General features: G+C 33.9%; 1 protein-coding gene across 2 annotated transcripts in view; it reads right to left on the bottom strand.

The window, feature by feature from the left end:
- Positions 1-613: 613 nt before the first annotated feature.
- The window catches only part of LOC125053797 (unconventional myosin-XVIIIa), a 170925-nt gene continuing 157862 nt past the window's right edge, over positions 614-13676 (bottom strand). For both annotated transcript variants that reach the window (XM_047655363.1, XM_047655364.1), the window contains 13 exons: positions 13358-13588; positions 9622-9738; positions 8758-8919; positions 7980-8156; positions 7447-7576; positions 7066-7213; positions 6291-6396; positions 5719-5916; positions 4921-5130; positions 3997-4163; positions 2997-3206; positions 2550-2657; positions 614-1813 (listed from right to left, as the gene is read on the bottom strand). In XM_047655363.1, coding sequence (XP_047511319.1) covers positions 1726-1813; positions 2550-2657; positions 2997-3206; positions 3997-4163; positions 4921-5130; positions 5719-5916; positions 6291-6396; positions 7066-7213; positions 7447-7576; positions 7980-8156; positions 8758-8919; positions 9622-9738; positions 13358-13588 — 2052 coding nt within the window. In that variant the 3' untranslated portion in view covers positions 614-1725. The remainder of the gene's footprint in view (positions 1814-2549; positions 2658-2996; positions 3207-3996; positions 4164-4920; positions 5131-5718; positions 5917-6290; positions 6397-7065; positions 7214-7446; positions 7577-7979; positions 8157-8757; positions 8920-9621; positions 9739-13357; positions 13589-13676) is intronic.

Below are 13676 nucleotides of genomic sequence, written 5' to 3' on the forward strand. Positions count from 1 at the left end.
AGTTTGGCAACAGGCAACACTAGAGTGCCGCAAAATGGCGGCTAGGTGAAGATAATCGTGATTGAGTGATAATTTAACATACGGAGCTATGCTTAGCTCTGTATCCCACCTCTTTCCCATAGAGTACCAACATAGTTGAAGATACATTCTTGTATACGGTTTCACACTTGACTTAACAACCCTATCGGCTGTGTATACCAATTTCAAACACTACCAGAAATAAATAGGTTCTTTTAGCTTCAAAATAAAGATATTATTTTGAAAAAATGAATTAACTTGGTTCCGCGGCTAATATAGCATATAAATATTTGATTCGAATTGATAGGCACAGACAGCTTGTTATATATCTTGTGAAATTCATAAAGAAACGCAACCGCAAAAATATATTACGTATTAATTATATTACAAGTCAAATTCTAGTAAAATATTTAAAATGAACGTAGTATTCGCTAAGCTATATCTTATATCTATATCTATATCTTCATTATTATCAATTCCAGTCATGCAGCATGATTTACGTCAACTCTTCCAATCAAACTTAGGTTTGGGTTATAAGGGTAGGAATTCGCTTTTGGGTAAATCTTGGGCCCGATGGCCAAAGAATAAGGTCACGTTTACATCAGTTACTTTATTAAATAATTTCATTTTACAACCAATATTGAACGCAGCAACATTTCATCACTTTCTCGTACAATACCCATATATAATGAAGACAATGATTACAGACACATATCTAAGGTTTACATGAAGATTTAGAAGACTTACATTTATGAATACAGATCGCTAATAAAGTTAAATAAAATAAACCAGTCAATAAGGAATTCGATATATTAGGTACCTAAAAGATATGTTCGATCGTCTATTATAAAGCAACAACTCACAATGTAACAAAAATCATACAATAACAGTCTGATCACACGAATATTACAAATTAAATAATAAAAAATGTATACGCAATCTAATTATTTACACGTTAGCTAACTAAATAACAATCAATCTAATGTTACAATATATAATCCCGTCTCTATTTCATCTAAATACTGATTGGCTGAACTCAGCGCAACATCTACACATAAACAATTATTTCCTATTAAATCAGCTAAATAAATAACGTCTTGCAATTGTAGTGAAAATCAGCAAGCCAAGTTTTTATATGGAATGCATTTAATAAATTCAGCATTGCTAATTACTTGGCGATTATCATGTTTAGATATATTTTTTATAAAAATCGTTAAAAACTCGTAAATGTGTATAGCCTCAAAATGTTAAACTAGTGTAGGTATATGATTGAGCAGTACTCTACTTCGTGATTATCAAGCTTGCTTGTTTTAATGGAGTTATTGTTTATAATACTTTGTTCATAAATTAATACAATTAATAGATTATATTTAATTTAGAGTTAGAAGCACAACGTACTAAGTTCCACACGTCTATATTTCTCTCGCCCTTACATCGTGTGACGCGTCAAATAAATGTCAAGTGTCAAGTTGACAGTTCGTAATTCAAGTCATTTAAATTAAAACTGATAAATGTCTTACCACTTTAATTGTCTTATAACATGCAAACGAGCGTAAAGTTTTTAAATTAAGTATTCATAAAGCTGAATATGTTTTAGGCCGTTTACTCTATGACTTGGTGGGCAGAGTTAGTCCTTTGCCGCGAGCAGAAGACCGTGCAAAGTATGGGCAGCGCACCGGCGAGCAGGCCGGCCGCGGAAGGCGGCTGTTATGCATACGAGTCCTTTGTTGGACTTAGGGGCTTCGAGCCAGAACTAATGCTGGAACGACTGGCGCGGCCTTCCGAGCTGGTTGACCTGAAAATCATTTTGAATTTAAAGTTATAAAAAAGTCGCTATATAAAATAGAAAAGTAGAGTTACGAAGAAAACGGTTATAACTGTATGTGTAACTGGATAAATACTGTGTATTTATGGAACGTAAAATTAATGTCAAATTTTAGTCGCAGTTATAAGACACATCTACTTACTCAACAAAAGTCCCACGAAATTTAGTTTTTATCCATCCAAAAAACAAAAAATATCTACTTATTTCCAATTATTCTTATTTTTAACTTTTAATTTTATTTATTTATTATACACTTCAGATTTTCATTACTCACACTTCTAACTTTAATATTATTGTTATTATTTTCTACTTAGTATTATTATTATTTATTTTGTTTTATTAGAGGCGCAAACTAGCTGCTGTGGTCTCTGGCAGCATTCTGCCATTCTGGTCATTACCAGCGCTGTGGAACTTTTTGCTCCTCAGCATAATGCTGAGCCAGGGCCAATTACAACCACAGTACACACACACTGCACACTTGAAGCGAACCGAATGGCAAAAGGGAATTTTTAATTTTAATTTTTATTGTTTTTGATGTCTTATTTTATTTTTTGTTTAAGTATTGTTGTTTTGTGTATTTATGTGTGTGTGTTTTCGTTCGTTATAAATGTTATGTCTATGTCTAAAATAATTGCCTCATGTTTCGATAAGATATAAATTATAAGACTTAAAATGAAAAGGAGTGGAGAAATTTCAATTTCGTTACTTGTGTGACTCGTGGTGCAAAGAAGAGCGGGATGGCGCAGCGGGACTCAGTTTGTGGTTGGCGAGAAAAGTCCCGATTGACTCGTCTGAGCTGTAGCTGTCGTTTTCACTGTGAAATTAAAAATATTATTATGAAAAATATATTTTAAGCAAATTATAAGAAAATTGAAAGCCATTAAAATTTAGGATCTTGGATTGGTTGAAAGATGGTAGGATTCTAAAGTGGATCTCATAGTCTAGTAATTGTAAGGGCATTATTATTTGAGATAATAATAAATAAAATGAAAAGCTGGAAGAAAATGTTATTTATTGGAAAATTTACTTTATATATTGTTTAAATGTCCTGACCGTTCTATTTAATTACAATGCTATTTTGATAGAATTAATATCGATATTTACGGTAACGAGATATCTTTTACCATAAGAGTCGAGCTCCATTCAAACATACCTATCAGTATCTCTTGAATCTCCAGGACTTGACAGATCCCCAGCTATAGCTTCCTGTAGTGCTGTAGCACGTCGTGCTGCAAGTCTAGCTTCATCTCTAGCAGCGGCTGCTTCAGCTGCTGCGGTTTGAGCCGCGGATTCCGCTGCTAACTTAGAACGTGTCGTTTCTGCTAGTTTGGCATTTAGTGAGGTGTTCTCTTCTTTTAGTTCACTGGATAGGATTTAATACAAATAACATTATTTCTGGTTTCAATAGAATAAACGCAGTTATTTTGAATAGATGAAAATATTGGTTGAATTAATTTAATTTACAATATTTTAATACTCAAATTTTTACATGAGTCGTAAATATATATATATATATATATATATGAATTGTTGTTCGTTAGTCTCGCTAAAACTCGAGAACAGCTGGACCGATTTGGCTAATTATGATCTTAAAATTTTTGTGGAAGATAAGGGAAGGTTGGAAACGTAACAATTGGATTTTCCAATAAAAACTGTTCTTAGTTGGGAAATTGGACGTCTTTTTAGAAATAAAAAATTGTCACTTGGTTGTCATTTATTTGTAGATTCTTTCAGAAAGATGTGATTCATAGTTGTATTAATATGTAGTCTGCTGTATGAGGTCCGATCTTTTTGGTCTATTTTAAAAGTTTTGACACAAATGTAATATGTTGGTGAAACAAAGTTCACGGTATCATCTAGTTCTATAATAAATTCATTCTAATATATGATCACAAAGAACTTATTTTGAAAACGGATATTTTTGCTAATCTATTATATATTATTTTATAAGCAGAGTTATTACAGACCCAAACATTTTTTTTGGTGCACGGTTAAAGAAAGTGTAGTTAAAAAGTCTTTATCGTAAGAAAACCAAAACAGACTTGACTATTAACCCCAAAGTTAACGGTCTTATAAAAATTCTACGCACAAAAACTATAATTAAGAATTGCGGTCGGAAACACGCTATCTCACTACAGGAGGTATAAACTCACCGAATTTGTCTTGTCCATTTCCGCAGCTCTTCCGCTGCTTGCTGGTCTTTGGCTCTGGCAGTTGCTAGTTCTGCTGCAAGTTGCTCATGCGCATCCTTCAATCTTGCCACCTGACTCTCGAGCCGACCACGAGATGTCGCCTCTAACTCAAGACTCGATTCCAGTTCCTACAAATATATACATTTTTGAGAAACAAAATTTCCAGTTATAATCTTAATATATATAAATTTCGTGTCACGTTGTTTGTCCGCTATGGACTCCTAAACTACTGAACCGATTTCAATCAAATTTGCACACCGTGTGCGGTTTTATTTAACTTAAAAGATAGGATAGCTTACATCTCAATTTATACTCGCAATATTATTTTATTGCAAATTATTTGATAGTTACAATTCTAACAGATGGCGCTGTGTTGAAAGTACCAACGTTTCAAATAAGCTACAATTTAATGGCATAACCACCAAAAAAGCATGGTGGTCCCCATGACTGGTGTTCTCCTACCGTTTCCCTTGAATAGTTTAATACTATGTAATATAACAAAAACCTTAGCCACAGCAACGCTTGGCCGGTCTGCTAGTATTATAATAAAATATACAGCTTAGTCGGAAACTGATTAAGCTAAACAATCTGCGATGATCTGGAAAATATTATTTATCGTCCTTCATTAACGTATGAGTTTTATATTTATATTTTTAAAAACCATTCTTTGACGATTAACCATAGCTTTTTTTTATTTGATCACATTGTCTCCTATTAATCTGTAGACTATAATGTGCATACCTATTTACGCCAAATAATCCAACATTATGATTATTGAATTTGAATATTTGAATTTTTGAATATATACGTAGATATTAAAATACATAGAAAACAAAATATATAAATATTACAGATTTTACTACAAAAATTTAGATATATAGGTACCTTATTCCTAAGCTCCAATCGCCTTTCAGTCTCATGTTGTCCATGCGAGTGTCCCGCTTCGGCCGCAGCAAGGCGGGCAGCCAACTCATTCGTTCTCTCTTTCGCCACTCGCGCCTCTTCACTCGCTGCTTCGGCTTTGGCTTCTGCCTCGCGAACTTCCGCTTGAGCGGCACAGAGGGCGCTGGTACTAGCACGGAATTTCTTTAATAGCTGGAAAGAAAATACACTCTTTAGAGCCCTATCACAGCACGAATTGCTGTGTCAGTGTCTCGGGGTGGACTGCGGGGCGCAGTGGAGAGCTGGAGCACTGAGGCACGCCGGCCCGTAATAACAATTAGTTATGTAAAACATTAAATTAATGTAATTTTATCAATTTCTTTCCTGAAATGGATTACTTGGCTTGCGATAAAATATGTTCTATAAAATCATGTTCTATATACATTTTCGTCATAAAATGAATTCAAATTGTCAAAAATTGGCTGTTTGGATTTTTTTCCTATCGAGCGAATTTATTTAAATCGTGTATCATTCTTCAAAATGGATACATCAACTACTCAACTCCACCATATATTTTTTTTAGAAACGATAACTAAAATTGAAAAGAAACAATGTACTTTTTTGGGGTTTTGGCGACCAGATAGGATCTTAATTAGCAGCTATCTCTGGGTCGTGACAACAACGATAAAGAACGCATACCATAGTGGACCAAATCCAAATAACCTCACTAGTATCAATCGAAGGTATATTTGCGTAATTAAAATTTTATATTTATTTCAGATTTTAAAAGTATTATCTCACCTCAGCAGCTTCTTCCTCAGCGTCATCGAGTTGCGCACGCGCAGCCGCCGCGTCCCTGCTTGCTGTTAATGCTCGTTCTGCGGCCTCATTTCTTGCGCGGTTGGCTTCTTCCAAAGCGGCTGTTGCTTCTGATGCCTCCGCTTCAGCCGTTGAACGTGCTTTGTTCGCTGCACGGACTGCTAGTTCCAGGTCCTCCACCTATAAGTCATTTATTGAGAGTTCATTATGACGTTTAATAATTGTTTCGTTTTAGCACAAGTTTTATACTATTATATAATATTTAGATTAACTTTTGATTAATTAAAACATGATTAAATCGACAATTTTCACGTTCACGTTTAAAGAAAAAAATTAACAATAATAAACATATGTCGAGAACATTTCATCAAAAAATAAAAATTGTCTGTTTAATTTTTAAATACGTTTGATTTTATATATATCTGCCAGAGATTATGTAATAAGAGAAAACGATGTCATTTTTTTATTAGAATGGCAACACTACTGGCACAATATATATGTATATAGATACTTAAGATGATGCTATTTTTTTTTGGTTGAAAAGGAATTCTTACCTGATTCTTAAGTTGTCTAATCTGTGCCTTTCCTCCGCCTTCTTTTTCTTTCTGTTCCAACATTGTTTGAGCGTCTCGCAGTAAGGCTCGGTATCGCTTAAGGTCTCTGAAATATTTAAATTTAGAATAAAAAGTGTGATACGTCAAAAAAGTTTCCTAAAATGACCTCTAAATACTGTTATAACTGCAAGTAAACGAAAATATTATTATTATTAAACATAATGTTTCTCAAATTAAGATTAAGTCAATTTAGACAAACTTTGTAAATGAATGAGACCGCTATCATCCGAACGGCTAAATTAATTAAACTATTTCCATAAATAAATAATACATATATCATAGTTATTAATAACAATTTTATTTCCGTTAAAAACATAAGTAACGTAAAAAAATTGTTGTTGTAAAGTCCGTTTACGAACGATAGTTTAACGTGACAACGTCATAACAAAACAAAACATTGATTGGATAATTAAGTCTTCGAGTGGAAGAGAGATAGATGCGGCGTAAGCGTACAATGAGCGTAACGGGACAATGAGTCATGCTTTTCCGTGCGTGCAGCCGGCGTTCATCGATTTATTAGACGTCACGCCAAAAATATAAAGAAAGTAACTTTACAATACTACATATAGATAAATAAAATTTTCACATACAAAACTCGGCCTGATTATTTTTGATCTTTCGACTTTTTATAGAAGGGGCAAACAGACAAGAGCCTCCCCAAATCTTAAGAGATACCGCCCATGGTCACTGATTGGAGTTTATTTATTTTAATTACCTCTTAAGGCGATGTATGAGTTGAATTTGTTCTTGTGCTTCAGCCCTTGCTGTCTCCTCGAGTGAAGCCAATCGTCGCTCCAGCTCGTGACGCTCGCGTAAGAGAAGGCTGCGTTCTGAATGCTCGCTTTCAAGTTGACTCTCCAGTACTGGAATTTTTTAAATTATTTATATTGCACAATATAAAAATCAAAATCAACACTATAATTATATCGATTAAAGTCAAGTAATATTATATAAATAAATGTAACTTATTTTCATTTTTCAAGCCGATATTTAGTTATGTTCGTATAGGAGTAGCCCAGAAGTAGGTTCATGTTGTTTTTTGTTTTAACATAATAAGTCGACCTTAGTAATTTTTGATAAAAATAAATGTTTTTACTTTTCAGTTTCTTGGCAGCATTAGCCCTGGTCTCCTCCATTTCGTCATCTCTAGCGGCTGCTTCCAGTCGGGCCTCTTTGCGTTGCTGCTCCAAGAGCATCTCTACGCGAAGCTTGGAACTTTCTAACAACTGAAAATTTAAATATCCATAAAGTTTCTATATATAAAATCTTCTTTCTCTTAAAATGTAGTGAATAAGAAAAAGTGGTGTCTTTTTTCAGGTCTAAAATTAATAAAATGTGGTTATACCCACCACATTTTATGAACTAAATAAAATCGTGACGCAAGCAATCACATATGCACTTATATATATCATTCAATCCACTTTCTAATTACCACCAGAAGATACTTTTCATTCACTGAATTAGCCTAAAATTTGTGGGGTTTGAAATAAATTCTAACAATTTAAGGTGTTTGATAAACTAAAAATACAAAACTAGGCGTCGGCAATGTGAAACTTGATCTTCTAATTTCACATTTTAGTTCTTACATCCTCTTTAATTTAATTTACATAACTATAATCCTTTCTTTACCTGTATCTGTCCAGCTAATTCATCTAACTCCTCTTCCTGATCTCTTACACGTCGTTCCAGTTCAGACTTGGCCCGTCGTAACGCAGTCAACTCGTCACCACCGCCTCCACGTTCTTCTAATTCCCTCGTTGCAGTAGCAAGACGCTCTTCTTTCAACTCGATTTCCAGCCGAGCTTCCTGTATAGAAAATATTTGCTTTATTAGTATTAGTATATAAAGTGTCTTAAAGTAAACACTAAATGTTTACTATTGTGAAAAAATAAAAAACATAAGAACGTTTGTTACATATCCATTGCACTCCCTATACCGATAGCTTCTGATCGGATATCTCACATCGGACTGGGCCATTCTCAACTAGTAATAAGTATATAATATAAATTATTCATCGTGCACCTCATATCGGCCCGATTAAACAGTCATATTTAGTTAAGTTTCAATTACTGTAGTAATTTAATTAAAGTAGTTTAAATATATTTTGTTATTTTTTTTTGGGATTCAGCGCTCGCCCTCACTTAATTCGTTTCATAATAGTTTGTTTCTACTGCGATTTTTTTTAGACTGTTAAAACTAAAGTTGTAAAGAGAACCGATATTATAAATGTTAGTGTAGAAGGCGTATTATTGGTTTGTTAACACAAATATAATTCTATGATTACAACATTTAGTTACTAAAGTTATACCAAAAAAGGTTTTTAATAATTTAAATATGTACCACGTAAAATTTACTACATATTCAGATATTTTGGCAATTTTCTACCAATAAGTGAAATTGTACTCACAGAGAGGCTTTGTTCGAGCGCGTATTTTTCAGCGTGTGCCTGATCTCTTTCCCTTGACAACCTGTCTTTTGCCGACCTCTCTCGCTTCAGCTCCTCTTGCGCACTCTGAAGCTCTGTGTCGAACTTACGCTGGCGTTTCTCAAGGAGGTTATTACGGCATGTCTGTAAATAACATATTAATAAGTTTAACATGTAAACATGAATCCACCATCTTAAATCCTATCTTTGTAATAAAATAAATAAAAAATGGTCTGAAGTTAGGTCTAAATTTATATCAAGTAGATAATCCTTTTCTAGGATCTTTATTCGATCACCCACACTACAACTGCTAGACCCAATACTATTCTAACTCTCACCAGCAATATTTTTAGAAATTTTTTGATTCCGAATTCAGCGGGAAAACCAGTAACGTTTTGATACAATTGTGCATGATTGATTAGTTCGACGATTGAAACATTTACTAACACGCACATTCCAAATTCAAATTTCTTAATATCTAGAAATAACAAAACTTTATTATAGCTCTGTTTACAGAGAACCAGCGTAAAAAGTTTTTTTTAATGAGGTGAAAATGCGCTTACGCAGGCCCGCATCAAGGATGTCGAGATTGACGCGGGGACTCAATTCCTTCTGCTATTCAGAGGGGTAGCGAGACCCCACCCACTAAAAACACCTCAGCTCTTCACACGCCCTTAAGATGGGCCCTCGGGGTTCGCTAGGCATTCTACCCAAGAGGCGTAAAAAGATGTTTTAAGCCAATGCATAAAGCGTTATTTGATACATAGGCCTTCTTTTTACGAATCGTGGTACAGTTAAATACAAATCCCCAGATCTATTCGAAAGATGATAAACATCTTAAATTACCTGTTCGTCTAACAATGATCGTAGGTCGGCCATGTCGTTCGTAAGTTTTTGCAACTTGCGTTTCCATTGCGCCGCAACCGCCCGCTGTTCCTCCACCTCTTCGTAAGCATCTTGAACCTTAAACAACAAAAACATCGTAAATATAACAGGTAGGGGAGACTGGGTACACTTGATCCCTAGGGGACACTTGGTAATCTTTATTAAAAAATCTACTAAATGCGCAATCTTTTTTTAAACTAGCAACACTTGTTTGTTTATGGCAAGGTTAACTTTCTGTCATAGTTTCGTTGGACAAATATCAGTAGTTTGCAAATGGCCGGCAATCGAAATTTTCTGTGGTGATTTATATAAAATTTGGTAAGTTTTAACACAACATATTTAATAAAGTGTGATGGATTCGCTTTTTTAAAATGTGTATAGCTTTTAGAGCATTGTTTTTCCTGTGGTTTGACGCTTGTTGTTATGAAATAAGTAGTAAAGTGTTTAGAGTGATGCATGTTTCATAACCTCAATGTATTTGGGGAGATTTGATCCTCTTCCATAGGGGTGAATTGATCCCAGGGATCATGTGTCCCATAAGAGGATCAAGTCTACCATACATAAAATATTTACTTTTACACTTTTATGGCGCAATTATTTATTGGTATTTAATTTTTAGAATACGATGCCGCGAAAGTATAAACTAAAGAAGGTTCAAGAAAAAGAAAGCCAATCGATAAAGAAAAACTAAAACTTGCGGTAGCTGCAGTTCTGGCCGGAAATACACTAAAAGGCACTGCAAAACAATATTCCGTACCTCTCATGACTTTGAAAAGATATGCTAGAAAGCAAAAAGAAAATGACGAGGAAATATCATACGAACCCAACTACAAAAAATCGCAGATATTTTCAGACCAAGAAGAAAATGATTTGGAAGAATATTTGGAAACCGCTAGTAAGTTGTATCATGGCCTCTACCCTAAGAAAGTACGTACGCTAGCTTACCAGTTCGCTAGCAAGAATAAAAAGAAGATTCCTATCAGTTGGGAAGTTAAAAAAGAGGCAAGCTACGATTGGTTTTGGGGTTTTATGGAACGCCATAAGAAATTGTCGTTGAGAAAACCCGAGGCTACAAGTCTATCAAGGGCCACTAGTTTCAATACTAGTCCTTTGGTAATTTGTTTTTAAGTAAAAATTTGAAAATTAAAACTGATTCAAAATTATGTGATTTATATTTTAGCTGCCCTTATAATAAGTTCCCTTTATAAAATTGGATTTCTAGCAAAAAAGAAAATAAAGTAAACTCACGTGATTCATGTGTCCCCTATGTATGGGAGATTTGATCCCCCGGGATCAAAGCTCCCTTATGGTTGGGAACAAGTGTCCCTGATATAAGGGACACATGATACACGTCCATGGTATGAAGTTTTATGAAATTATGACTAAAATTGTAAACAAATCATGCCCTCTTTCGGATTGTTGATAGATATTTATATTCGAAACATAGAAATATAAAAATTTTAGCAATAATGTAGAGAGTAATAAATTTAGAGACCAAAATACAAAGGTGGGATCAACCCTCCCCAGCCTCCCCTACAGATTGTCTTATACAGTTTTAACGAAGAAAAAACTGTTTACCGGACATAAACGGGTTTTATTTTGACAAGTAACTATATATACTTGTTAAAATAACAAACGTCTGTGAATTTAAAATAAATAATTGTATATAATTAAAAACGTTATAATATTGTTTACTACCAAGATACTACACAGGAACAAAGTGTCTTCCTATTATTAGTAAATTAAATTAGTTTTAAATTCCTTATAAGTCATAAGTTAGGCTAGATCGTAATGTTAAATTGTGTCTTTATGCAGAGAAAATTTAAAAAAAACTACCAAAATATAACTACTTTATAGATTACATATATATATATATATATATATATATATATATATCTATAAGTGATATCGAAGAAGACTTTTGAGTATTGGCAATGAATTAGAAAATCCTTGAAAAAAAAAGACGTAAGTTTTTTCACTTCTGTTCGTAGTGTTCACACGTAAATAACGAACCGGCAGATACGAACAACAATAACACAGTATATTCTAACATTGCTCAATCTTGAAATAAATAACTCAATAGTTAATTTGCTAAATTCGTAGCGATCAAGCGTCGATGCGATTTGGAATTACGCCAAAATGTCAAGTAATCAATTTGTTAAGATAAAACATTGTCCCTTGGAATAAAAAGAGCACTGACCTCCTCATTTTCACCGTTCATCACTGATTTTAAAGTGTGTATCGCACTATAGTACTATGATAAGTGAGATATATCATAAAAATGCCATCTACGCCGATCAAGGATGTTCAGATAACTAGGCTTATCGAGATAAACTAATTCATATCTTGACCTTATTTTAGTTTTTGAAGGAAATCGTAAACGCACACAAACAAACCGATTCAGTGATAATAAAATTAATACATATAATTTATGTATTTTCAGGAATTATATGTTTCTCAAAATACTGTTTATATATGTGTACTCTACACATAATGGACATTAATTAAGGGACACTTATTTATCATATTATATTTGTTGATTATATATAAATACTAGCTGACCCGGCTAACTTCGTTCCGCCTTAATAATAATATCGTTGTTACTTTAGTTAAACTTATTTTAGGATTTCATTAAGGTGATAACTATTTTTGCAAATAGAGAAATGTTTTATTGCTTGCCATTGCAAAAGAAGAATGGCAGTTTTACACATTAGGCCTCTTCTCTCTAGAGTCTAGCGCCAATATTGCGATACTGCATGTTAAAGCACTTTCTGCTTTATAACATTTTTTGATGAGGTAACACATGTTTTCGATCAAGATCAAAGCCTGGTTATGCATCTCCTCATTTACCTCAAGTTCGGAATTTCTTGAAGTGACACGAATTCGACGTAAAATGATGCGTAGTTTTGTCAACAAATGTCACCACATGCCGTGTGCATTCGTAAAATTAATTTATTAATTTATTGTTATTCGATAACTTATCCCATATTTTATTACTTATTCTGCTATTCGGAGTGGGGAAAAATCCATCAAAAAAGACAAAACTAACATCGGTCCAGCCGATCTCGAGTTATAAGTGTTGTAACAAACACGACTTTCTTTTATATATATAGATGTATTGGCACATAAAAGTTGATAAGAAAATATATTTCAAATGGATATTACCAACAGGCGGATGCCGTTAAATTCTTACGCGGATGACATTATGGACATTATGGACTTAACAAGGATTAGAAATACTAGTATTACTACTTACAAATACTACACGGTTAGCATTACTGACATACTTATTTCACTTATGCAATAGATAGAAAACATACATAATTTACAAGTAATCAATCGTTTTGATTTTGCAGTATTAATTAATGTTATCAACGATTAGCCTGATAAAAACACATCTAAATATTACATTGAATATAAAAATAGTATTCCGATAAAGATTCGTGACGATAAATAAAAGCCTATACTGCGGAATTTTAAAGTGCCTTAAACAGTAATATAGTAAATAAATATGTTTTCGCCGCTCCCTTGTTTAATGCTCAAGAAGTTTGCCGGTATCTGTACTTGGTTCACAGACAATCCCATCAAAACACTCGTATTTATGGTATGGGATATCAATCAATATCATAAAGCGAGCATTTCGTCTTAGTTGGTAATATATACCTGTGTATAAATTCTGACTCGAACTTTGACTCACCTTCTTTTCTAGCTGTTTCTTAACAGTGACAAGTTGTTCCAGGTCGTCTTCATGTTGCCTTCGAAGCTGAGCTCTGACAAGCTGTAGCTCGCGATGGGCGCGCTCGAATCGTTTCTTGTATTTCTCAGTATTAACCCCGTCGGCCTCCGAACCTTCTGAGTCTGATGGTTCAGCACCGCCATTTTCAGCTGATCTCCAGTGGAGGAGCTCAAGTTCGAGACGTTCTGAAGCCTACAAGTGTGGAGAGATTAGTTACCTTGTGCTAGAAATCTGAATGAGATATTCTATCGTACAACAATGGGGAAATGTTGATTTTTGC

This window comes from Pieris napi, chromosome 11 (assembly GCF_905475465.1).
Source record: "Pieris napi chromosome 11, ilPieNapi1.2, whole genome shotgun sequence".
In the NCBI taxonomy this organism is placed as follows: domain Eukaryota; kingdom Metazoa; phylum Arthropoda; class Insecta; order Lepidoptera; family Pieridae; genus Pieris; species Pieris napi.